The sequence below is a fragment of the Equus caballus genome, chromosome 1 (genome assembly GCF_041296265.1).
Source record: "Equus caballus isolate H_3958 breed thoroughbred chromosome 1, TB-T2T, whole genome shotgun sequence".
Classification (NCBI taxonomy): Eukaryota; Metazoa; Chordata; class Mammalia; order Perissodactyla; family Equidae; genus Equus; species Equus caballus.
Window position 1 is genome coordinate 95,086,060 of NC_091684.1, and position 25,502 is coordinate 95,111,561.

At 51.7% G+C, this 25,502-nt stretch overlaps 1 protein-coding gene across 5 annotated transcripts; it reads left to right on the plus strand.

Moving 5' to 3' along the window:
• The first annotated feature begins 15,232 nt into the window (after positions 1-15,232).
• Positions 15,233-25,207, plus strand: LOC100064042 (synaptotagmin-15). 5 transcript variants are annotated; one of them, XM_001495059.5, is made up of 8 exons: positions 15,233-16,282; positions 17,317-17,509; positions 18,025-18,167; positions 19,103-19,398; positions 20,864-21,034; positions 21,631-21,751; positions 22,753-22,932; positions 23,852-25,207. In XM_001495059.5, the coding sequence occupies exons 1-8, from the start codon at positions 16,276-16,278 to the stop codon at positions 23,992-23,994; spliced, it is 1,254 nt and encodes a 417-aa protein (XP_001495109.1). In that variant the 5' UTR covers positions 15,233-16,275; the 3' UTR covers positions 23,995-25,207. The 5 variants fall into 5 exon arrangements, with proteins under 5 accessions (XP_001495109.1, XP_070086130.1, XP_070086120.1 ...); XM_070230029.1 differs by having other exon boundaries at positions 15,878-16,282; positions 17,251-17,509; XM_070230019.1 differs by having other exon boundaries at positions 16,176-16,282; positions 17,254-17,509; positions 19,089-19,398.
• Positions 25,208-25,502: the final 295 nt, after the last annotated feature.

Below are 25,502 nucleotides of genomic sequence, written 5' to 3' on the forward strand. Positions count from 1 at the left end.
TGGCAGTTCCCCGTCACACTCAGGCCCACACTCCCACTGTATCTAATGTTCGAGATCCACAAGCTTTTGACTCACCATTCCAGAGAGTGTAGCTCCTTCCTGGAACAGCAGAAGCTTGTGCTGACCTCTCACTCTCTCTCCACCATCTCAAGCCAGAAGCCATGACTGCCTGTGTGTATCAACTGCCAGTCCATTTCCTCCCAAAGCAAGCTCTCAGTGTGGGCCTGCTGAAGCCGGTGCTCCCTGGGCTTGAGGGGACGGTATAGGTACTCCACCTGTTCCCCTTGGTGGGGGTCCCACATCACAGTCCCAGCCCTCACCAAAGGAATCTCACAGGTCCTCTCTCTCCTCCACTCTCTTAGCTTTTTCTTTCTCACTAGGGGCCAGTTGTCCAGCTGGTTCTCAGCCATCTTTGAAAATCTGCATCCCAGCCTATCTGCATCTCTTTGGCGTTTGATAGCTCGCTTCTTAATGTGTTGGCCAAAATGTCAATTTAACACCTTGATGCATCAAAAGAAAAAAACAAAATCTTTCCCAGTAGCCCCTGGAAGATGTCCTCATGTGTCTCATTGGCTACAACATTGTCATATGGCCACTCCTAGCTGCAAAGAAGGCCGGTCAAGTCAGAATCTAGCAAAGGGGCATGAGAACGCTGTGGATGGCTCAGACCATTCAGACTCATCCCTGGGGGCTAAGCACATTGCTGCTCCTCACAGGACCTGGGTTCCTCTGTGAGCAAGGCAGAAGCGGGAGGAGGAGTGGGGGCGGGCATTGGAGGCTGAGTAGTAAATTAACTGTTGTTTGCCACAAATGGCCCTGGATGGTAAGACACCAACCCCAGTGGCCAAAAATCCTTGGAACAGCTGCACGGCCAGAGGTGACAATTCAGAAAGGACAAGCCTTGCTCAGTCCCTGACTTCTGCTGTGTCTGAAGGGCAGCCCTGTGGTCAAGACACCAAGAGCTGGAGCAGCTAATGTCCAACCTGGCCAGCCACTTCCTAGCTGAGTGGCCTCAGGCACCTCATCACCTCAGTGTCACCCACTTTCCTCCTGAGTAAAATGGAAATAAGATTCTCACAGAGTTGGCCCCCCATTTCATCTCCTGCCTTGGCTAACAATTAATTAAGACTTTTTTTTTTAAAGATTGGCACCTGAGCTAACAACTGTTGCCAAGTTTTTTTTCCTGCTTTATCCCTCCCCCTCGTACATAGTTGTATATCTTAGTTGCAGGTCCTTCTAGTTGTGGGATGTGGGACGCCACCTCAACGTGGCCTGACGAGCCCTGCCATGTCTGCGCCCGGGATCCGAACCCTGGGCCGCCGCAGCGGAGCACCCGAACTTAACCACTTGGCCACAGAGCTGGCCCCTAATTAAGACTCTTGGTTACAAGTGGCAGAATTCACCTCATACTGGCTTAAGAAAAAAAAGGTAATTTTCTTGACCCATCCAGGGTTAGATGGCTGCCGGCAGCAGGACCAAGGGTCAGACAGCATCATCGGGCCTCCCACTCTGCTCTGTTCTCCTGTGTGGCTTCATGTTGCACAGTCCTCCACACAGGTGCTCCTAATCACCCAAGACTTAGTTCCTTCAGCTCGACAACTCCAGCAAAAAACAGAGTGTCACTTCCCCTGTGGATGCCACAAAAATTCCAGGGTTCATCCTGATTAGGTCACAACCCATCCCTGAACCTCTCACTGTGGCCAGGGAATAAAGCATGCTGCGTGGTCTGGCCTGGTCATGTGCAAAGCCCCAGAACAGAGGTGAGGAGGTGCCTTCTACATGGACTGGAGGTGGGAGAGTAGTTCCGGAGAAAGGGCAGGAAGCAATTGCCAGTAGAGGGAAAAGGCTCCCAGGCAGGGGCAGGAAGGAGGGAGAACTGGGCAGGGGAGCAGAGAATGCTCCAGGGAGGCAGGAGTGAGCCATGGGCTCTGGGCTCCATCGGGGACTCTGGGTGGTTGTCCATAGGATGGGAGCCAGCATGGTGGAGTGGGGGACAAGGAGGGGACTCTGACCCAACCCAGACAGATATTCCCTCCAAGCTCCTCAAAAGAAGGGAATATAGGAAATTAAGCCTGAGGTTACCCTAGCAGAACCAGAGAAAAAAGATGATGCTTTTGGGGGCAGAATCCCTCCCCACCTCACAAGGAAGGACCTAGGATGACGAGGGTGGAATTTACATAAATGTGAGGGACAGTCTTCCACAGGTCTCTCAGCATGGCCTTTATCCTGCTCTGCCCTCTCTGTTCCTAAGTGATGAGAGACGACACTTCCTCAGACAGGGCTGATGCTTAAGGTTAATTGAAAGTGGCCTTTCTCATGAATCATCCGCTGCCCTGAATTATTAATCACCTGCAGGCATTTGCAGGCCTTTAAACACTTGGGCATCCTGCAATTCTCCTTGGAAATGCTTTTGCCAGTGGAAATAAGACTTCCTTTTGGCCACAGAAAAGAAAAACCATGTCTGCTGCTGTTTCCAGACTTCCCAGCTCCCGGAGACCCAGTAAGGAGCAAGATATGAAAACAGGAAAAGGGCCAGGCCTGCAGCCAGACCTGGAGGCCATTTCGGTATGTGGAATTGGCTCCAGACCAGCCCCGTCACAGAGCCCTGGTGGCACAGTGGACGGAGGGGAGACTGACCCAGTGCCTGTGGCTCTTAGCCTAGTTCATGGCCATCTCCACAAGAAATGATCTCTGGGGGCCTTGCATAAGCCCCAGTGGTCAGTGGGGAGGAAGGAATGAGGGGCGCAGGTGCGGGGTCTAGCTCTACCATTTACTGGGTGTGTCATACAGCCTCTTTAATTCAGTTTCCTCATCTGAAGGGCTGGTCCTGACCCTGCAGGCCTGACACAAGACAGAGCTCAACGGGATCATGTACACTGAGCCTGTGTCATGATGCCCAAAACATAAGGAGCAGCAAGAAAAGTGAGTTCCCTCCTGCCACCTGCTCTCATCTTCCGGTGCAGGAAGAAAGACTCAAAACTCAGTGGGCTGGCTGGATGAGTCAGGGGCTTGCAGACACAGCTAGCAGTGTGAGTGCAAGACCCAGCAGCTGGTCACCAGGGCAAGGCCGAGGAGCTCCTGTCGGGCCCAAAGTGTGGACCGAGGATGTGTGTGATGCACGGACGATGGTGGCGGAAGAGAGGGGGCAGCTCATCATGAGGGCACAAGTCCTTCATCCACCATTCAGCACAGCCTTGGCCCCAGAGGTGGATATTGGGGATGCTGAGCTGAATAAGACATGGCCCTCTGCCTTCTTAGAGGTCCTGGTCTGCTGGGGAGAGTGCGGTGGGTTGACAGTCCCAGGCACAGAGTCCTATAGCTAACATGGTAGCTGCAGGGAGAGTGAGGACAAGGAAGGGGAGACAAAGGGCTTCATGGAGGAGAAGAAGATGCTGGAGGTTCATCTTGAAGGATGAGCAGTGGAGAAAGAGGGTGGGCACCGAGTATTTCGGGCAAGGAGAGAGTAGCATGGTGACAGGGCGTCTGGTGCCCTGGCAGAGCCACCAGAAGTATTTCTACCAGTCTGGGCACGGAGCACTCGCTGCAGAAGGATGAGGGGGTGGGGGCATCCAGGTGCATGAGAAAGGGGAGGGGAGCCTGGAAGATATAAGCTGGGGAGGGGGAATAGGATCAAATCTAAATTGCAGAGAGGAAGTCGACACAGTCCTGCAGGTGAGGGATGATGGAGACCTGGACAAAGTTTTTGGCGGTGATGGAGACCGTCAGACGAGGAAGCAATGGCAGGACTTGGCCAGTGCTTGGATGTGGGTGGTGAAGGAAGGAGGTCAGGGAGGAAGATGGAGCCCTGGAAAGGCACAGCCACAGGGCTGGGAGAGGATGGTCAGCTCTGGGCCTGGCACTTACTGACTGGCCACAAGGCATTGCCTTTTCCAGGAGCACCCACTTCCCCATCCCACACCCAGAATAGCGTGAGCGCAGCTAAGGCCCAACCCTGGAGGTAGCTGGGTGTGGATGGGTGCCATGCCCCATCGGGGGTGGTCCGGCCAGGCAGGGCAGCTGGGGAGAGATTCCTGACAGCTGAAGGGTTGCCACGTGGGAGGCAAGTGGGCCTTGCTAGCTGCCTGGTCCCAGCCTTGGGGCACACTGAGAGTTCCAGGCAGCAGGAGGAGAGAGAATGTAAACCATCCCTCCCAGAGGGCTGCATGGACACTGTTATCAGCACCATCATGGCTCCAAAGACATTCACATCCTAATTCCTGGCACCTGGGAATGTGTTACCTTACCTGGCAAAAGGGACTTTGCAGATGTGATTAAATTAAGGATCTTGAGATGGGGAGATTATTCTGGGTGGGTCGCACATAATCAAAAAAGTCCTTATAGGAGGGAAGTAAAGAAGGTTGATGTGAAGATGATGGAGAGTCAGAGATTAGAATATTCTGCCACTGGCTTTGAAGAAGGAAGGAGTCACTTGCAGGCAGCTTCCAGAAGCTGGGAAAGGCAACAAAATGGATTCCCCTCCCCCAACCCCCCACTCCAGAAGGAAGGCAGCCCTGTAGACTCATTATAGTCTTCTGCCCTTCAGAAACATAAGATAATAAATTTGTGTTTGTAACCACTAAATTTGTGATGGTTTGTTACAGCAGCAACAGGAAGCTAATACAGACATTTCCCTGAGGGGGCAGATGGGGAGGTTTTGGCCCCATTTCCTGAGACACCACGCTCATCACCAGCCCAGCGGAAGCAGCAGTCAGGGCCCCAGGTTCTCCAGACACTCCAGCCCATAGGACTGGGTCCCTGAAGGGCAGGTTTGTGGGAGGGGAAAAGCTGGAAGGGGAAATGCTCTGCTTCCACCCGGCTCCTAGCAGGGCTCAGGGGTGGAGAAGAGAGAGGCCTCATTCCTCTGGGACGTTTGCAGGATAAAGAGATGCAGGCTCCCGCCTTCCCACCACCCCAAACCCGTCTAGACCCCAGAAAGAGAGTGGCCACGTTTCCTCTGCACATGGATGGCCAAAGGCTCTCAGACCCTGCCCCTGCGAAGTGAGGGGGACCCCAGCTCACCACCCATTCCACCTCAGGTCAACCAGGGCTCAGGCAGGGTGGGGCCTCACACACAATGACAGCCTGGCGGGCTCTCCATCTGCCCACCTGCCTCCTCCATCATTATGATAGGCGTAGGTGCCAGGGGGCAGCGGGGCCCAGGCCCAGTCTTTGGTGTTGACCTCAAAAATAAAACAGCCAGGAGGCTGGCCCGCTGGCATAGTGGTTAAGTTTGCACACTCCGCTTTGGTGGCCCAGAGTTCGCCTGTTCAGATCCTGGGCTCAGACCTATGCACTGCCCATCAGCCATGCTGTAGGAGCATCCCACATATAAAATAGAGGAAGATGGACACAGATGTTAGCTTAGGACCAATCTTCCTCAAAAAAAAAATAAATAAATAATAAAACAACCAGTTATTTTACCAGCAAAAGGAGTTTATTCAGGAATTACCAAACAATTGCAATTTGGGATGTGCATGCTATGGCAGACCGTAGGCAAATCCAGAAAGAATGGTGAGGAAGGTTATTTTATAGAGAAAAAGGAGGAAGTTGGGAGGGGTTGTTTTGAACACAAGTCTGTTAGAGGGAAGTGAAAATGCAGAGTGATGACAGGTTCTCATTGGCTTAGTTGCCAGGGTGGTTGATTTCCTCCTGGAGGTGCGAGGTACATCCTTCCTGTTGAGGCCTGTACAGGAATACCTCACCAATATTGCAGGTTCACTTCCAGACAACCACAATAAAGCAAATATCACAAGAAAGCAAGTCATCAACATTTTGGTATTCCGGTGCATATAAAAGTTATGTTTACACTATACTGTAGTCTATTAAGTGTGCAATATTATGTCTAAAAAAACTATGTACATACCTCAATTAAAAAATACTTTATTGCTAAAAAGTGCTAACCATCTTTTGAGCCTTCAGTGAGTTGTCATGTTTTTGCTGGTGGAGGGTCTTGTAAAAAACACAATATCTGCAACACACAACAAAATGAAGTGCAGTAAAAGGAGGTATGCCTGTAACTGACGATTCTTTCCTGTTAACAATTCTTGTTGGGGTCTGTAATTGGCAATCCTTCCTGTAATTGACTGGAAGTGATACTGCTGGGAGCTCCCCCTTCCAGCCTCCTGACTCCATTTTAAATGAGGTTTCCTTATTAATTTTCACGTTTTTCCCTTCTTATCAAGAGCTTTCTCCAAAAGCATCACTGATCAAGAAGCAGGTTTCCCAGATGCAGTGGCCTTTGTCCCTCAGTGTCAGGAAGGACCTTTCCTGGGTATCGTGTCCCACACCAGAGGGAAAGTACATGGTGGCTGGAAACCTTTTACGCCACGTTTGAGTAGCAAGGAAGGTTAGGATCGAAAACTCTCAGCCAATTCCCATCTGAAGTCTATATTTCCCCAAGGTAGACATTGGAGAGCATCTGGAAGTGCTGAGCTAGCATCACCTTATTGGGCACGTCATTTTCACAAAAGGTTTGACCATCAACAAAATACAAAACTTAAAATAATTATACAAAACAGAATTAAAAGTAACATGACATTTACAAATTGTATGATGATTCTAAGTTAGGAGCCCAAACCTGAAGGTAATCAGCTAAATAGAGGCTTAAGAGGGTGGACCAATGAGAGGCTTCAGATCTGTCACAAAGAGAAAATAGAATGGCAAATACAGTAAGGGCATCCTCAAACTGAAAGAATTAACTGAGTGCATTGGGAAGGCACAGTGTAGGAATCAACAGCTGATGAACTCTGCAAAAATAGCAAAAACTTCAAAGACCTATTAAAACAGTGTTGTTATCTCAAAGGAAGTGTTTGGGAACAAAATGTGTTATCCAATAATACAGCCTGTAAGGTTGCAAATTTAGAGACCATGAATTCGGATAAAAACCCAGAGTCAGTTAGTAGTCCAGATGAAAGAAAGACTCCTGTGAATTCTGAACTTTCTAACCCTTCAGAAAAAGCAAGTGAAAAGATTAATTTGTCGCAAGATCATAATGAGGCTGTTTCCAAAAGGCCATTATTAGAAGAAGATTACTCCTTTCGCAAAAGTTTGGAAAATGCAGACAGGAGCATTGTCTTTCCTCAAAAGAAAGAGAGAAGAAGCAACAGTGAGTAAAGAGTATACAGGCCTGGTCCAGTCTTCTTGGGAAAGCTATCTGCCTCAGATGTCAGCTGCTTCTCCTCTGAGTCAATTTGGTTTGGAGGCCCCCAGCATTTATATAAGACCAGATGTCAGATCTTTAACGGTGAGGTGTGTACCCGAGTTTGGCTGCCATCTGGGTAGTGAGGAGGAGCCAGTGTAGTCCCTTCAAAGAAGATTTTAAGGGCAGTAAGAAAATTGGAAACGTTAATTTGGAGAGTTGTAGCTAGACATTTGAGGTAACCAGAAGAATTTAGGATCCAGTCTGGCTTACAAGTATATGACAAAATCTTAAAGACAATTAATAGGACTAGAATTTAACATCTACAAAAGTGCAAACATGGTTTCTCTCTCCAGAATTACCCCCATTTTTATCAAAGATAATCACAGTAAATATCTGAGTCTAGGTATATCTCTCTTGAATATGACATTCCAGTTGAAGCCTTGGTAATATAGCCAATATTTCCAATTGTTCATACTATAAGGAGAACATATTCTTATTGAATTTATGCAAATTCATATATTGTCATGAAAAGAGTACTTAAGAATTTCTGAATTCTGGAGGGATCTCCAGTTAGGGAGAAAAAGATAAATGTTTTAACCCTTGTTGTAAACATAAATGTTCTTAAAGGAGAGGAGAAAAGGGGTCCTTTAAATCCAGTTCAGGGTGATGATCTTAATGTTATCAAACACCTGCTTTCTAGAGTATTTGTAAGGATCTTTTCTACAAATTTTTATGAAGATAAAATGTATTTGCAAAAGCGCCAAAGCAAAATAATAACTGTCTGTAAATGACAAAAGACTTAAAAATAGTAATAAAGATCTGATGAAAGTTCATTATAATGTAATTGACAAGTAAATCTGTTCATTTCTGTGACATACATTTTAAAATTATGAATGATAACATTATATCTGGTATATCAGAACATTAGGAATTTTCATACAATCTTTGGACCATTGTTTTAATAACATTCACCTATATAACATAACCTAAGAAGCTTCATCATCATTTATTTGACAATGCTTCTCATGTATTCTGACACGTCACATAAGCCTAATTAGTTTAACATCTCACTTTTTATAAGAAGAAAGAAAAAATCCTTTGAGAAGTCTCAGATGCCCTCTGGAAATTCCCAAAGTTACTTTCACGTCAAAAAGACTTTATTTAGGGGCTGGCCCCGTGGCTGAGTGGTTAAGTTCGCGCACTCCGCTGCAGGCGGCCCAGTGTTTCGTTGGTTCGAATCCTGGGCGCGGACATGGCACTGCTCATCAGACCATGCTGAGGCGGCGTCCCACATGCCACAACTAGAAGAACCCACAACGAAGAATACACAACTATGTACCGGGGGGGCTTTGGGGAGAAAAAGGAAAAAATAAAATCTTTAAAAAAAAAACAAAAACAAAAACAAAAAAAAAAAAAAGACTTTATTTAGAATTTGATTTTGGCAGGGAAGTTTATCAAAAATATAAGAAGATTTTGCCATTTGACTAAATAGTGTCACAGCAAATTATGAAACAATACTTAATCCTCCATTTAACCAAAGTGACAAAAAAGATTTCAAAGACAAACGTAGAAGGTTACATAGCTGCAAAAACCTTAGCTCTTTTTAATAGAAAAGACTCAGCTTTTAACATAAAGCACAGGAAATAATTTCAATAAAACACAAAAAGGTAAAGAAAAACCTTTCACAATCTCTTATCAGGATCAGACCAATAGCCCAAGCAAACTTTGTTCTCTTATCAGATGAAGGAAAATTAAGCTTTGGTTTTACGTTAGGTACACTATTGCTATTAAAGCCTATTTTAAAACACTTATAGCAATTTTATTTAATCTTATCCAGCTTGATCACATATAAAATTCTTTCCAAAGATTCCTGTTTCACAAACCTTCTACAAGTTTCTTTTTTCATTCAGATTTTGTCCTGTCTTATTCTGGCAACCATTTTACTTTAGGACAAAGTTACTTTTTTTTTCCCCAACAAAAATGTATCTCCATCCCTCACATCTTTTTAACACGTATCCTCCTTTCTTTGCATCTAGTCGCTTTAATTACATACATAATTTAGAATTCGTAAAACTTAGATTCCTTGATTCCTAGTGAAAACTAAGAAGGAAGTAATTGTGGACTAGCACTTTTTTTTTTTTTTTAAGACTTAAATCTGCATTTTATTGTGCTTCTCTGGTAACCTCCAGTAACTGACTTCTCTCCCCCTCCCAACGTTGGCGTCTCCTTAAAGATTAAGCATCTTTCTTTGGGCTGGGAACCGATTGCGGCGCTCATCTGTGACCCCCCACCCCAGCCCAAGGCAACACACCTGCCACCCTGCGGCGCTCACTGAGACAGCAGACCTATCTGCCGTTTCCATCAAGCGCTGTGCTGACAGAGCAGCCTCGTGACTATTGTAAAAGGGACTTTTCAATCACATGTGAAACACCCCGTTTGGGGGCTATATAACCACTGTGTGCACCCCACTTCTTTGGTACCCTTTCCTCCTTCGGGAAGAAAAGCCCCGGGCCATGGTTCCTCAAAGCTTTGTTTAATTTTCTCTTGCTATTCTGTCTCATGTGAATTTAATTCGTTCTCCGGCCAGACGAACCCCCATTTGGGGAGAGGAAATGTCCTCCTCCCCTACAGTTTTGGCGTAGTCGGCAGGATGAAATTTCACTGGCTGGACACTGCTTGCTCCTGGACTGCTGCGGCCGAGAGATCCCAGACCCCTGACGAGAGCCGGCAAGAGGTAAGAGTTCTTACCACGTCAGTCTCCCGGATCTCTGCCTGCAGGCTCCAATGGAAGCAAGAGTAGTGAGTATTTTTGCTCTTCTAAATTTAGATTAGCAGGAGAAAATGTTGGTGAGGCTAGCTTCTTGGACTCAGCGACTCTAGTATTTGAGTACTCACTGGTTGTAGATCCTTTTCCTCCCAGAGATAGACTTTTCCTTGTCTCTGTCTTTTTGTTTGTCATAAAACACAGGCGTCTCTATAAGCCTGTTGTCTGGGCTTTTTGTCTTGTTCTATGTCTTGAGAGCTTGGTTTTGTGACCTTTCTGGTCTCTGCCATCGGAGGATGCATGTACCGGCACACATCTTGGCGGCCAGTCGAGTAGACTGGGGTTCGGGGACACTCTCTTTGTCCGGCTGTTTCAGCTCTCAGGGGAGTTTGTCATAAGAGGTCCCAACTGCTTTCATAAGGGGCCTTTGTCGTCTCAACCTTTGTCGTCTCAACCTTTGTTGCTTGCCTTTACTTTCTTAGGCTATTTTTGGGAGTGAATTTTCTGCATCTCTTTTGGGGACGCCTCTTTTGTCCTTGGTTAAGCTTTGGTTGAGTCGCTGTTAAGATCCTACTCGTCAAATCAGCCAGACGATGGATCATTTAAATTCGGAAAACTTCTAAATTGGGGAAAAAAATTGTGAGAGCTCTCATCATAATTTTTAATTGGTATCTGCTGTTGGCAAGCTGTGTTCAGCAAAGCCTTCTTTCTTTCTCTGTGAGTCAGAGACTGTCAGTTTGCCGTGACCTGCAAAAATTGCAGTCGCTTTTCAGGATGATCCTAAAAATCTACCAACATCACATGTTCTCCACACTCTTCTTTCCAGGGTGAGCGTTACACAGGAGGTCAGACGTCTTCTCCTCTCCTGGTATGGTCCTTTCCAACAGGACTGCATAGAGTCTTTTATTTGATGTCGCTTTCCATAAACAAATTCTCCAGGTTATGGTCCAAGATCCTTAAGTTCTGAGAGCTCTCAAGGTGTTCCACCACTGAAAGAATGCTACAGATGTTCTGTCATGGCTGTAGTGACACCTTAACAGCTTTGACAAACTGCCTTCTGTAAGTCCTCCTCATTCTCTGACCCAGATACCCTCTCAGCTGCCCCTGTGACCACTCAGCTGAAGACAACAGACTGCAAACGAGAGATTTTCTACAGAGAGGGCTCTCCTACAGTGGATGACGTCGACGAAAATAATCCATAATCAATCTGCTGTTGGCAAGCTGTGTTCAGCAAAGCCTTCTTTCTTTGTCTGTGAGTCAGAGACTGTCAGTTTGCCGTGACCAGGCTTCTGCGTTTCCTGTCTATAGTGCAGGAATTAGAGCTGTCCGCTGTGATGTTTCCTCCTTTTAATACTATGGCTGGGGCTGTTCTTCTATGAGGCATGACCAAAGTGTAGACCCCTCAGCTGGGAGTTCTCCACTGTGAGGGTTCCAGCAGCCCGACCAGATGGAGGGGATGGAGGAAAGGTGGCTTTGAAAATGCAAGTTCCACCTACCCGGGTCCCAGTATTTCCATTTTAGCCACTGAACTTTTATCAGCCAGGGAGCTTTTGCTGGGTTTCAAGCTGCCTCAGGAGCCCTCAGGAACCGGCCTCAGGCGCCATCAATTAAACCCGCTTTAGCCCGGGAGCATGGCTGCCTGTGGACTAGCACATTTAAAAATACATTTCATAATTTCTAGGGCATATGCCTTTATAAATAGTGCAATCTTTCAATATGACACAAGATCCGGTCACTAACAGACTCAAATTTATCTTCAGTTTCTTTGCAACAGAAAGCCAAAAGTATGTAAACCTATGTTCAGTAATTAATATTTTAGAATTTTATATTACTTGGAAAATAATCCAGATATTCAATGAAATTCCATGATTTAATTTAGCTCAAACACTCTAAAGTTTTAAGTTACCCAAAAAGATTTGGGGATGTTATTTTTAAGCACACATACCATAAAACATAATTGTTGATCTAAAATCTTTTATCCAATTTTCATCTATCTAAAGAGTTTGTTCCCCAAAATTATGTTTTGATTACTCACAAAAACTTCATGAGATAATAGACCAAGTCAACCATCACGTGAAGCAAATTTTCCTGCTGATAAATTTTGAATCAGAGATAATATGAACTTATTTGGCCTGTAAACCCATAAAGAATAGAAGTATTATATTTAATATTGATAACTCTAAAGATATGACTGTTTCAATTAAATCAACAAACTTAAAATTAGATTTAGTTTTGAATGTTTTCCCAGGTCATATGAACCTGAAAAGCATTTGGGTTAGTTTCTATTATATTTCTGAGACTTTATAGGAATACTTAATTTATATGAACACTTGATTTTCCTTAAGCGAATTAAATAAAGCTCGTTTACAAATTAATTTTGGGAATGCCATCCAGAGGTAGAAAAATATCACATGCCTACATAGACATACATAAACTATAGACAGACACAGTAACATTATAGCATTTTTTAAAAATTTCAGCCATGTCTCAGGTATAAAGTTCAAAGGAACAGTTATCCAAATGGTGTTTCCAGCAGATGGACTAAGTTAAGGTTACTTGCTCAGATGCCCAAAGTTTCAGCACTAGAGAAGAAGAGGAGCTCATATAAAGAAAAGGGGGCTAGAAGAGGCTTGAGAAAGGGAGCAGAGAAGTAAATCATTTATGTATTACATCGAAGAATGTTCATCTACATTTTACATCCAAGAACGCTGAAACACTGAAAATAGCAGCACTAGAGAATAACGTGTTAGGTGGTAATCAGAATTTACGTGCTGGTGTCCTAAGTAACAAAGTCAAACATTCTGAAAATGATGCTTCCTTATTCAACTCTAACAAAAATTCCATATGCTCACAGAAAAGTAAAGTATTTTCTCTGAATTTAAGAAAACCACTAGAAACGGCTGATTCAAAAAAAGGATTGGAATACATTGAAGAACAAGTTGTGTGCCCTTGCCAAAAGACTATAAAATCTCCCAGGAAATTCTTTACACAAGAGGTAAAAGACTCACATTGAAGGGCTTCCTTCTTTATAGGGTATTGATTAATTTTGGTGAGAAATTTTGAAGGATCTATTTGAATTTTAATAGGACGTGCACTGTGGACTCTGCCCGTGTCTGTTGCAGACTCTGCCCATAGGGAGGGTGGCAGCTGATTGAATAGGAATAAACAGCTAGCGTCTTTAAAGTTAATTTCAACATCATCAGTGACAAAACAATTAACAGATGTCGCAGGGTCATATTAAATGTCCAGTTGGCTCTTTTGGTTCTTGCTGTCACTGCTGCTATCAAATTTTAGAATTATTTCCCCCTTTCAGGAGAAAGAAATTCCAACATGATATCTTTCTAAAATGTCTCAGCCTAATAAATGAATAGAGGCAGAGGAACTAAGGAGAAAACGGTGGGTATCTCTCACAGGGCCAAAACAAAAACAAATAGGTTCAGAGGCAGGAATGTGTTGAGGTTTATTGGACATTCCCGCTGTATGAACCCCATTTCAGCACTCTGAGGCAGGGGCTGTGTTACAGCAGTGAGGTTGCACGCCCAATCTGGAGAGCTGTCTTTCTGATTAGGAATAGTCTCTGCAGTTCCTTGGAGCCTCATAAATTCAGCAAGAGAATGAGAACGGGGAAACCGAGGGTATAGAGGAGGTGGAGGTGGTGCAGAAGGGAAGGAAGAAGATGGCACTGGAGGTGGGGCCTGAGCATCACACAAAGAAAATGGCGGAAGAGAAAGACAGGCCTCAGACGCCATTCTGTGCTAACCTCAGTTTTTCAGTTGTTTTGGCTAATTTAGATATGGTGTCTTGTAATGAGGCAATTTTAGTTTTGTGCTCTTTGGGGAGCTCCGGGTACCAATTAAAATAAACACACTATTCATTTTGCTTACTTTTAGAGCCATGGCCTTCCGATCTGGGGAGACCTACGGTTCTCATAACGGCCGTTGTATTTCCAGACTACTCTTGGTCAGCTTGGCCCACTTAGTTAAAAAAATGGGCATGTAGGGGGCCCAGAGTTCTCAAACATAATACGCCGCGGGGCCCTGAAGGAGGATTTCCCTCAGAACATTTAGATGACTGGCATCTCATTTCTGAAATTTCCTCTGAAAACCCAAGAAAGTTGCAGGATTCCCAGCCCTGATTCCAAAAGGAATCTGAAAATCAAAGAAAACTCTTGGATTCTCAGCAAATCCAAGCCCCAAGAGGAACTGTGCTCCTGCTTTAGAAAACACCTGAATACTCACCAAGGACAACACCTTGAACCCAAGGACAGAGCCTTGAACCTGGAAGGACAGAGTCCCTCCCCCTAAAGGACGAAGCTTCTCCCCATCCCAAAGAAAGCCGGAGAGCTCAAAACGCAAAAGGAGTGGACCTCAGAATCCAAGAGGAGTCTCTCCAAACCTACAGTAGGCGGTGACTCACCTAAGTGACGAGTGCGAAGAGCTCTGCCCCTTACCAGGAGCTGCCCTCCCGTGGGCATCACCTCCTTTAGATCCTGCTTTGGACACCATATATGTCAACCTTAAAAATAAAAGTTATGTGGCCGGCTGGGTGACGCAGCGGTTAAGTGTGCACATTATGCTTCGGTGGCCCGGGTTCACCGGCCCGGATTCCGGGTGCAGACATGGCACCGCCTGTCAAGCCACGCTGTGGTAGGCATCCCACACATAAAGTAGAGGAAGATGGGCACGGATGTTAGCTCAGGGCCAGTCTTCCTCAGCAAAAAGTGGAGGATTGGCAGTAGTTAGCTCAGGGCTAATCTTCCTCTCTCTCTCACACACACACACACACAAAGTCATTTTGCCAGCAAGACTAGTTTATTTGGGAATAGACAAAGAATTGCAATTCAGGATGGGCATCCTATGGCAGATCACAGGCAAATCCAGCAAGCGAAGAAGAGCAATGTTAATTTATAGAGAAAAACGAGGAAGTTGGGAGGGTTGTTTTGAACAAAGGTCCATCGGAGGAAAGCCAGGGTTCAGGGCGATGACTTCGTTTCTCATTCGCTTAGTTTGCTGCAGTGGTTGATTTCCTCCTTGAGATGCAACGTCCGCCTTTCCTGTTCAGGCCTGTAATTGATGGTTTTTTTTCCCGTTGGAGATTCTTCTCGTTGGGGTCTATAATTGACCTCAAGTGGTACTGCGTGGGAGCCCCCCCTCAGGCCTCCCGACTCCATTTCAAGTGAGGTTTTCCTTTACTAATTTTCCTAATGGACACAACATTCAAGGCTGTAAAACAAGACCAACCCTCCCTCCCCCCACACACATATTCCTTTCGGTCCCCACTAACAGACGCCGGGAGGTCTGAGCTGCTCCCTCCCGTCTGCCCCGCAGGCACGCTGTGCTGGCCCCGTGAGGATGGGCATCCGCGACCCGGCGCACGCGGGTTGGGAGCGGGCAGAGGACAGGAGGGCCCTTTCATCAGCTTCTCCATCAAGGCTGCGTTCACTAGCCTCGACTGGTGCAGCCCATGCGGTCTGAATAACCGTTATAATTATAGGGGCTGCGCATGCAGAGGGGACTCAGGCGACGTCGCCCTGGGTCAGATAATCACCACAGTAGTGGGTGGCATGGGCTGCGCCACTCCCATCCTTGGGCCAGTCACCGTTTCAAGTGTCCCCGACATACATTAATCCTAGACGGAGTACTGTTATTAACCGAATTGAGGAAGTGAGCCCAGAGTGCTGAAATAAATTGTCCCAAATCGCACAGCAGGCGAGTGGGGAGCCCGAGTGGGAACCCAGGTGGTCTGGCGGCAGAATCCGCGCTCTGCAACGCCTCTCTGTTGTCTACTGAGATTCGGGCGGACGAGGAAACTTTCGCGCCGCGCCGCGCGCCCAGGAGTCGGGCAGGCGGCGCTGGGGCCCGGGACAGGGTGCGAACAGTCTGCCCTGAGATCCAGGAAGGCTCCCTAAAGCACGGGTCGGAGCCGGGCGCGGAGGACACATCTGCGGAAGGTGGAGGCGCATTCCTAGACGGGCAAGGCCACCCGTTGTGAAGGGCCAGGTGCAGAACCCTCCATCAGCCGCGGGCGGAGAAGGCTTAGCTCTGCCCTCCGGGAGGGGCTGGGCCTCGCACCCCACCCCGCCCGCAGCCGCAGGGAGCCCCGGGCGCCCCACTCGGCCCGGAGCCCTGCGGTATCTGTGAGCGCACGGTCAGCTCTGCGCCCCTGGGATCGAGTCGGGGAGGAGCTGCGGCCTCGATGCACTAGGTCCCTGCCCCCACCGTCCGCCGCCACCAGGCGACAGAGCGACGAGGGACCGCCCCCTGCCCCGCACCGCACTTTAAAGGCCAGCCCCGCGGCATTGGCGAGAGGCGCGGAGACCGGCGAGACGGAGGCCCGGGCCGGCGCCCCGACGGCCGGCCGGAGCAGCCCCATGGCGGGTAAGTGCCCTCGCCTCCCCTCCCGCGCCCCCGGTGAGGCGCCCCGGCCCCTCGGCCACCGGCTGCGGCGCTTGCCTCCGCCTCGCCGGCCCCCGCTAGGACCAGCCCCAGCGCACCTTGCCTCGGGCTCCTGGCGCGGCGCTGGGATGCGGTGGAGAGCGAGGCCCCCTCCTCGCAGACACCTGAGGGTCAGGTGCTGGGGGTCTCGCCTTCTCCCTACCCCACCGGGTCCAGACCCCAGAGCCTGGAAGCCCCACGTCCGCACGTGAATCGAAGGGGACACTTTCCCTGCCTGGCCTGGGCACGGGCGCGTGGGACCCAGCGTCGAGCGCTCTTGGTGGACGCCGAGGGGAGCCTCCCAGGTCCCCGCACATGTGGAGGTGCAGGTGCCGGCAGCTGAGGGTCCATGTGTCTCCCTTTCTCACACCCGCTGCCCCACTCCTCCTGGTCCACACCCCCTCCGCTGCCTCCCACCGACCCCACTAAGTGTGCTCGCCTTGATAAGGGTTGAGGAAAGGAGCGGGTTTTAGAGAAAGTTAGGAGTTCAAGCACGAGTCCAGCCTCTCACGGGTTCCAGGACCCCAGAGGATAGGGCTCTGAGAGCATCTCAGGGCATCAGCCCTTTCCCCACTTTCCTCAAGAGCATGGTGCCCACACCCAGCTCACCCTCAGGCCTGAACAGAAGCCCCGGGAAGATGGAGGTTCTGGGAAGAGGTTTAATTTCTACTCAGGAGCACAAGGAAATGGTTCCTTTTAGCCAGAATCCCAAGTCCAGGGCCAGCTGCTTTCCAAGGAAAACCAGAAGACTCCGTCCAGGGCCATGGGACGCCAAGGGAAAGGCTTTTCTGCTGAGCCCCAGCAGAGCCTGCCAGCAGCACCCCTCCTGGAAGCAGACACAGGAAGCCTGCTTCTGAGTCCTCCCGGGGTCTAATCCAGGGGATGGGCTGCTGCCCAAATTCTGCCCCCAGCAGGCCAGTGGTGTGAAGGGGATGGCCTTTCCCCAGCCTCACAGTCCCCATGGTCGCTGCCCCCAGAGCACGTGGCCCTAGTGATTGGAGGCATTATTGGGGGGCTGCTGCTGCTGCTGCTGTTGATCGGGGTGAGCTGCTGGCTCTGGAAGAGACTTTGTGCCACGTCCACCTACGAGGAGCTGCCAGGGACCACAGCTGCCTCCAGCGTACAGGGGGACAAGCTCTGCCCGCCGCATGCCAGGACCCAGACAAGCAGGTGAGGCGGGATGTGGGGGTCACGCGAGCTCCTGGCCTTGCTCGGGGCCCTCCCTGCGGACTTTCCCCTGGAGTGGGTGGAGGAGGAAAGGTCTGTTTATGGAGCACCTCCTTTCTGCTGCCACCGTGCTGGGAGTCTTGCAAAGAAAACCCAGGATCCTCACCCAGCTAGGAGGCAGGCAATTTGGAAGCCTTTTTCTAGCTGAGAAAACTGAGGCTCAGAATAATGGGTCCAGAAAGCACAGCTAGGAAGTGGCAGCACAGGCATGCAGACCCAGGCAGGCTGACTCCAGAGGCTGTGCTCCTTGTCCAACTCACCACTACTGTGGGCAGACAGGTGTTGGCTCTGGCTGTGTGTGTGTGTGTGTGTGTGTGTCCTGCTGTGGTGCTCTTGCCTCCTCCTGTCTCCCCTGGCTTTTCCTTCTCCAGCTCCGGGCACTTAATCCTCTAGGCTGAGTGCTGCGAGGCCACACCATTTACTTGCCATGTACATGTCATCTCCCTGCCTCTGGACAGGCCACCTGGTATGCCATTCGTGGTTCCCCCTTCCGTCCAAGGCCGAGACTGGGTGCCCTTGCACCGCAGAGAGTGGGCTCAGGCCCCACGGGACCTCTGCCCAGCCCCGGAGCTCCTGCCCCACACCACCGGCAGCAATCCTGGTGAGTGCACCCACCAGGGCCTGCCCAGGGGTCAGGGTCTGCTCAGGCCGGGGCAGACCCATCTGCTTTCACGGGCCTGCCTCCGGAATAGAGCCTGGGTGGGCCCGGGGATGCCAGAGTTACCCAGAGACTGCTCTTTCCAGGTACTTGGGTCTACCCAAGTCAGATATGGCCTCGTGTGCCGTTTTGGAGTTAGCCCTCACCACACCTCCATAGGGAGAGGGGTTATCACCCCATTGTGCACATTCATAAACTGAGGCTCTGAAGGTCAACCGTACCTCGCCACAAGGTCACAGAGGCAGTAAGCAGCAGACCTGGGGTTGGAACCCTGGTGTTCCCAGCGCATAACCTGTGCTGGGTCCTGCTCCAGGATGATGGGTTAGCCGATCCAGAGGGCAGAATGGTGGCAGCTGGGCACAGAGCTGTCTGCCCACCTCTTTGCTCCGAAGGCCTCCCAAGAGACCTTCCCAGGAACCACCTAGTAATCAGCTTGGCCCTCCTAATTTGAAGAGGGAGAGAAGAAGCAACACTTTATCACTGAGACATCCTCTGGACCCCATGGAAAGGGGCCAGGCCAGGTGCTGGGCACTGTGCCCCCAAGGCAGGCCCTGACCTCTGTGGATGGGGGCCGATCCCAGAAGCAGGGGTTGAATGAACGCTGTGGACTCTACCGGGGGCCCCAGGGAGAAGCAGGCCTGGGTGTGCGATGCTGTAGTGCTGAGAAGGCCTCCTGGAGGAGGTGCACGGGACAGAGACGTGTGTTCAGTCTTAAGAGGAAAGTGGGGCGGATGTGGTCACAAGGGGCCGTGAACTGCCTTGTCAAGGCTCAGTCAAGAGGGAGTGGGCCAGGAGCGGGGCAGTGAAGCCCAGATCTTGCTGTCCCCCATGCCCTGCCTTCCTCTGGCCCACCGGACCTCCCAGCCCCTGTGTTACAGGAGACGCGTGCGTGGTGGGGACCATCAACCCAGAGCTGTACAAGTTCCCCGAGGACCAGAGTGAGAGCCACTTCCCTGAGGGCTGCCTGGGGCGGCTGTGGTTCTCCGTGGAATACCAACAGGAGGCCGAGCGGCTGCTGGTGGGCCTGATCAAGGCGCAGGGGCTGCGAGCCCCCTCAGAGACCTGCAGCCCCCTGGTGAAGCTGCATCTGCTCCCTGATGAGCGGCGCTTCCTCCAGTCCAGGGCCAAACGCAAAACCGCCAGCCCGCAGTTTGATGAGCACTTTGTCTTCCAGGTACGGCCACCTCCGGAGCAGGCAGGAGCTGGTGCATCCTGGCTCCGGGGGAAGGAGCAGACAGTGTGCAGGAGAGCCCAGCCTGCCATGCTAGCCAGGGCCCCAGGACTCCAGGACCCCCTGGCCACAGGCTCTGCTTTACCTGCCTGCTGGGTCAAGGCCCACAAGAGCCCTGACAGCTGACGGCGGGGGCAGGGGAGAAGCTTGGGGCTCCTCCTGTCCCAGCTGCCTGCAGGAGAGAAAGAGAAAACACATTCTTGGAACAGCTACTGCATGCAGGCCCTGGCCCATGGGCTAGGAGCCCTGGAGCACTGGGGGGTTTCTGGCGAGGTTATTCAAAGAAGGCAGAGGGTGAGACCCTCCTGTCAGTGGCCAGCGCAGGACCCGAGAGCCACCCTGGGGTAGGTGGTGCCTTTGCCACACCGTGGGCGGTCTGGCCCAGGGTCTGGAGGTAGAGAGACTGTCTGGGCACTGAGCCCAGCTCACAGTGGCCTGGGAGCCTCAGCAGGTGACGGGGGGCCCTTGTGGGACGCCAGCAATCAAGAGCTGTCGAGAGGCCTTGGACAAACATTTTTAAGAGCTGGGCAGCAGGCTGGCGGGCAGGGTAAGGAGAGGCCGGTCAGCATCTGGGAAGAGAGTGGTTGCTGAGGCCAGAGCTCCAATTCTTGCCCTCATCCAGGGCTCAGGGCTGAGAAGCCGGGTGGGGCCCAGCCCCCTGCCCTCTACTGGGGCCAAGGCTGTGATGCTCTTCTCGCAACATCAAGATCCAAGGGGTGCAGGCTGGCTGACCAGCACGGCCACACGGCATGCTCCCCCACTTACTGTTCTTGACTTACCACCTCCCTGTCCTGTCCCCGCCCCAACTTGACCCCGGCCTCTCAGAGTTTTGAGGGGAGAGAGGAAAGAGAAGGAGAAGAGAAGAAAATCACTGTTAATTCACCATTTGCCATAGATCAGATACTGAGATTGAGGTTTCACAACCCAGAGAGTAAGAACCACTATCGCATTTGACAGGGGAGGAGATAGGTCCCTGGGAGAGGAGGGTTGGGGGGCCCGAATCAGGCAGTAGAGACAAGCAGGGTCCCTGGGCCCCAGCTCGGGGCCGCTTCCACCTTTATGAGCTGGCAAGTCATTTGGAGGTCCTGTTAAACGGTGGATGCCACTCACACGTCTGGGGGGGTGGGCCCAAGGTCCTGCAGTTCTAAAGAGGTCTGGGGAGGGGGCCATGGATGCTGCTGGTCCTCGGACCACGCTCTGCATTTCAGGGCTCTGGCACATTCTCCCACCTCCCTGGGGTATTGGCCCCGCTGCTGAGAAGAGTCCCCTGAGGATGCCTGGGTTTGGGGTGTGCTGGTCCCTGGCTGAGACACGCATCACCGAAGCTCCTGTGTCCGCAACAACCTGCCACACCATCCCATCCCCTGTCCGCACACTTGGCCCCACGCCAGACCCTCTTCTCCCCTAGGTGTCCAGCAGGAGCATCACCCAGAGGGTGTTGAGGTTCTCGGTGTACCACGTGGACAAACAGAAGAAGCACCAGCTCCTGGGCCAAGTGCTCTTCCCCCTGAAGAACGAAACCCTGCTCGGTGACTGCCGGCACGTCATCTGGAGGGACCTGGAGGCCGAGAGCCTGGAGGTAAAGGTCAGGGTCCCCAAACATAAGCCACCACTGGTCAGACTACCGTGGGCAGCCAGCAGGTGTGACCCAGCACCTGTTGGCCAGCGTCAGCCCTTAGCGTACTGCTTACCACTCTTGCAAGTGTGACCCAGGGTGCTGGGCCCGGGGGGAGCTGCTTGGGAGGAGGAGGGTGTGTGGAGCCACTCCTGGGCAGGGAAGGAGCATCCTGAAAAATTCATATTTGGATTCCCATCGAGATCAGACAGCTGTGAAAGGTGACACCCCAAATGGACCAGCCAAGGAAATTATTTACCCGTGTTCCCTTAACCTGCAAGAAGGATGCGGGCGGCTCGGATGGGCTTTGGAATCCCCCAGACCTGGGTTTGAATCTTCAGCTCTGGTCCTCACTACTGTGTGATCCTCAGCAGACCCCCTTCAACTTTCCAGACCTGTTTCCATCTATAAAGTGGCGGGTGGGCGTAAAGGAGGGAATGTGGGTGCCTTGTGGTAACCGTGCCCCACTGCGGGGAGGAGGGAGGAAGGCACTGTTGGGGGTCCGTGGCTCCTCCAGCACCTGCCCGAGTGACAGGCAGCTTTCCCCTTGGCCTCTCCAGCCTCCCTCGGAGTTTGGCGACCTCCAGTTCTGCCTCAGCTACAACGACCGCCTGAACCGCCTCACCGTGGTTGTGCTGCGAGCCAAGGGCCTCCAGCTCCAGGAGGATGCGAGTTGTCTCAGTAAGTTTTCCTCCTCAGGGCAGGCTCCACCTTGCGAGCTTGCCTGGGGCTGGAGTCTGACCCTCATCCCTGGCCATCCAGTTTCTGCTTGCATATGGCCGGTCATGGAGCGCTCACTACCTCCTGAGCCACGCCCCTTGTGGATGGTTGTGTGGGAAGGGCTTCTTTATGTTGAAGCCAAGGCTACATCCCCTTGGCCTCCATCAAGACCCCTAAGACTGGCTTGCCCCACCTTTTCCTAAGGCAGCATCTTGGTTCCTTGAACTGTGCAGCCACCTCCACCCCTGCCCTTCTGTGAAAGGCTCCAGTCCCTCCAGGGCAAGGCCTTGTACCTCCCCGCCCCTAGGGAGGGCTGCCCGGCATGTGGAACATGATGCTGGGCTAGGAGAAGGGGCATCCCAGGCCAGCAGGTGGCTATGGTGTCTGCTTCCTCCAGCATCCCGGAACCCAGGAGCTGGAGGAGCAGAAGCCCTGCTCTGCTCATCCCATGCATCCCGCCCACAGGGGGGCCCCCAGCACAGTGGTGGGTGTCTGCCAGCCGTGTGTCTCTGCGCCTGGGTCACTATAAGCAAGCTGGCACTCAGCCTTCCGCTGCGGATCCACACGTCATTTGAGCCCCACCCAAAAGAACTTGGCCCTCTGAAGGAGAAGGTGTTTAAGGGGCCCCAGGGCGCCTGAGCGCCCAGCAGGCCAGGCTCCCTGCCCCCGAAGGGAGGGATGGGTGTGTGGTGCTAGGCTCCAGGAAACAGGCGCCAGCCAAGCCATTGGTGCATTCAAGAGGCAGAGAGGAAGGAAGAGGAAGGGAGCCCAGCGTTCCCGGCTGTAAGGCAGGACGCTAATCAACTTCGCTTCCTCTCGGAACGCCCTCTGGCTGCAGCGGCTCTGAGTGATGGGGTCCCAGCGCCCAGTGTGGGCGTGTGCCCTCCCCGCCAGACCGCTCACAGGCTGGAGGCTGGGCCCCTGCCCGCCCCTCCCAGCCCGCGGTCTGCGCTGCCCCTCAGGTGTGTTTGTCAAAGTGTCCCTGATGAACCACAACAAGTTTGTCAAGTGCAGGAAGACTTCTGCTGTGCTGGGCTCCACCAACCCCGTGTACAGCGAGACCTTCAGCTTCAAGGTCGACCCCGCCGAGCTGGACACGGCCAGCCTCAGCCTGACAGTGCTGCAGAACGCCGGAGGGGACAGTAAGGCTGCTCCCCCAGCCCCAGGTGGTTGGAGCCACAGGCAGAGGAGGGGCTGCTGAGCATCGAGTCCACTTGGCCCCAGGGAGGGAGCTGTATGGTTTCTGTTCTCCACCTAAGGAAACCAGCACTCAAAGAGGCAGAGATACTTGTCCGAGGACACAGAGCTTGCTAGTGAGGGAGCTGGGATTCACAGCCAGCTTTATTCCAGTTTGACTGTCCGTGGCACCCTAGAAAGCGGTTCAGGGCTGGCCTCTGCCACCCCCTCCTGGGCCAATCACCAGAGAGGTTGGGAGGCAGCATGGCTCTAGGTGACCTGAGGCCGTGGGTCGTTGTGTGCCCTGCCTGTCCTTGTGCTTCCTGGACAGGGCTTTGGGTCCTGGGTGAGGCTCAGGGTGGACAATGAGGTGGAGTTGTCCCAGCCAGCTCTCCCACACTGCCCCACACCCCAGGGCCCACTGTCACCGTCTGGGGAAGCAGAGCCATCTGGCCAGCTGGTCTCCTGGGCCAGCGCTTAAGACCCCTTCTCCACTGTGGCAGTTGGTGGGTGAGGATTATTGTTGAATGTTCCCGCTGGTGGAGAAGTGGGCTGACGGAAGACGGCTTCTTTGTAGAGGGGCCCCGTCCTCCCTCGGCTCTTCGATGGGAGGCAGGCCGATGACGGCCACCAGAAGGGTGAGGGGCAGAGTGGGGTCCCCTGAAGGGCAGGCCCTCCACTTGGGCTCCCTCTCCCACCATCTCCAGCTCCAGCGCACAGTCAGGACCTCTTTGTGGTCTGGCAGCTGATGCTTAAAGAAGGACAGGGCCAGATACCTTTTTCAAAGGGAAGAGTGAGAGGGAGAGAGAGAGAGAAGGCGCTGGGATGCTGCTGAGGTGATGTGGCTCCTGTGCTCCCAAGAGTAACAATGTTTCCCCCCTGCAGAGAGCTGCGAGCTGGGCCGGGTGGTGGTGGGCCCCTACATGTACACCCGCGGCAAAGAGCTGGCGCACTGGGACGAGATGCTCGGCAAGCCCAGGGAGCTGGTGAAGCGCTGGCACGCACTTTGCCACACCACTGAGCCCTGACTCAGGAGCCGACTTTCCCCATGGTCATGCACAACAGCCACAGGCCTGGACGTTCATCCGGCGCCTCACTGGGCTGTGGGGCCAGCCTGAGCCAGGGGAACATGAGTGCTGATGTGCAGGGAAGAAGAGGGCACAGTGGAGCCCCAGCCCGGGGCAGCAGTGTGGCCGGTTACACTGCGCCAGCCTGGGAGACTGATTCATCCTTCTGTACCCATGGAGCTGCCTGAACATAGAATCCTGGCTCCCAGTCATCACAGTCCCATTTGGACCGGAATCTCAGGCCTTCGGAAGAAAGACTCTGTTTAGTGAAAGCACAGCCATGCGTGTTGGACGAAAGCGCAGGGCAGACTTGGGTTCCAGCATCTTGGGAAGCTGATGATGTGTTGATGCTAAACCTGCACTGCTTTTCAGCTGTGGTTTCTCTGCCTTCTGCCCAGCAGAGAAAACAAACTGCTCTGGGGGAGATGATGGTGGAGGGGGGATGCCCACAGCGCTCATTTCCACACTAAATAAGTTGGTCCACAATAAATAGCACAGTCTGAGAGCTGGGTTCGCGTGTAGGTGTGGAGCAGTCCCGGCAGGCCTGGGCAGCACAGCGTGCCCACCGCTCAGGAGCGAAAGCTGCGAGGATGGAGACTCGCTGGCTTCAGGACCTGTGGGAGAATGCTGTGAGCAGCCCAGGTACCAAGCGGGGGACAGGTTCTGGGCATCCGCTCCTGTGCCAGGTGAGGAGGGCTCACCTGTGTTTAGGTCCCTCCCCGGGTGTATGTCCACTCCCACCCCACGTCATATCAAGTCTTGCCCGCGGCGCGTCCTCCCCAGAGACCACATCCTCACAGCCTGGTCTTACAGGTGCGCTGCTGCTGGTTCCTGTGGTCTCCCTGGTTAGCTGCATCCAGCCCCTGGGACTCTCACTTTGGACAGGAAATGGTGAATGCACGTAGCCAAAGCATAACCCACGGGGCTGAGGGCTTTTCTGGACTAGCTCTCTAGCAATTCCACTAGGATTATTGTGTGTGGTAGGTGTCGGAGTAGAATTCATCGAGGTGGCAGTTGCCACAAATCGCCATCATCAGCTCCCCATGGAGCTGTACTCGAGGTAGTGAGCAGTCATCATACTTGTCATCGTTACTTAACAGGGAGTTTGTATTTTCACTCTAATGCTGTTGAACTTGCAGAGTCAATACATCGTTATTGTGTAACTAGAACAAAACCTTAAACCACTATCGTCTCTTTTTTTATGCAGCGAAGCAACTTCAGCAAGAGAAAGTAGCGAACGTTACGCTGGGTTTGTGCCTCTCTGCCTTCAAATTGTGTGTCGATCTCTGTCGATACACAAATTCAAGCTTTGCCCGGCCGTGGTCCACACAGACAGAATACCTTGTGTTTGCTTTTTCTCACTTATTTCACGTGCACATTTTCAACACAGTCCACACCCCGGTAATTTCTTACACACATGTAATGGGAGTTCTCTGTATGTGTGCATAGCAGGCCACTAAAATGGAACT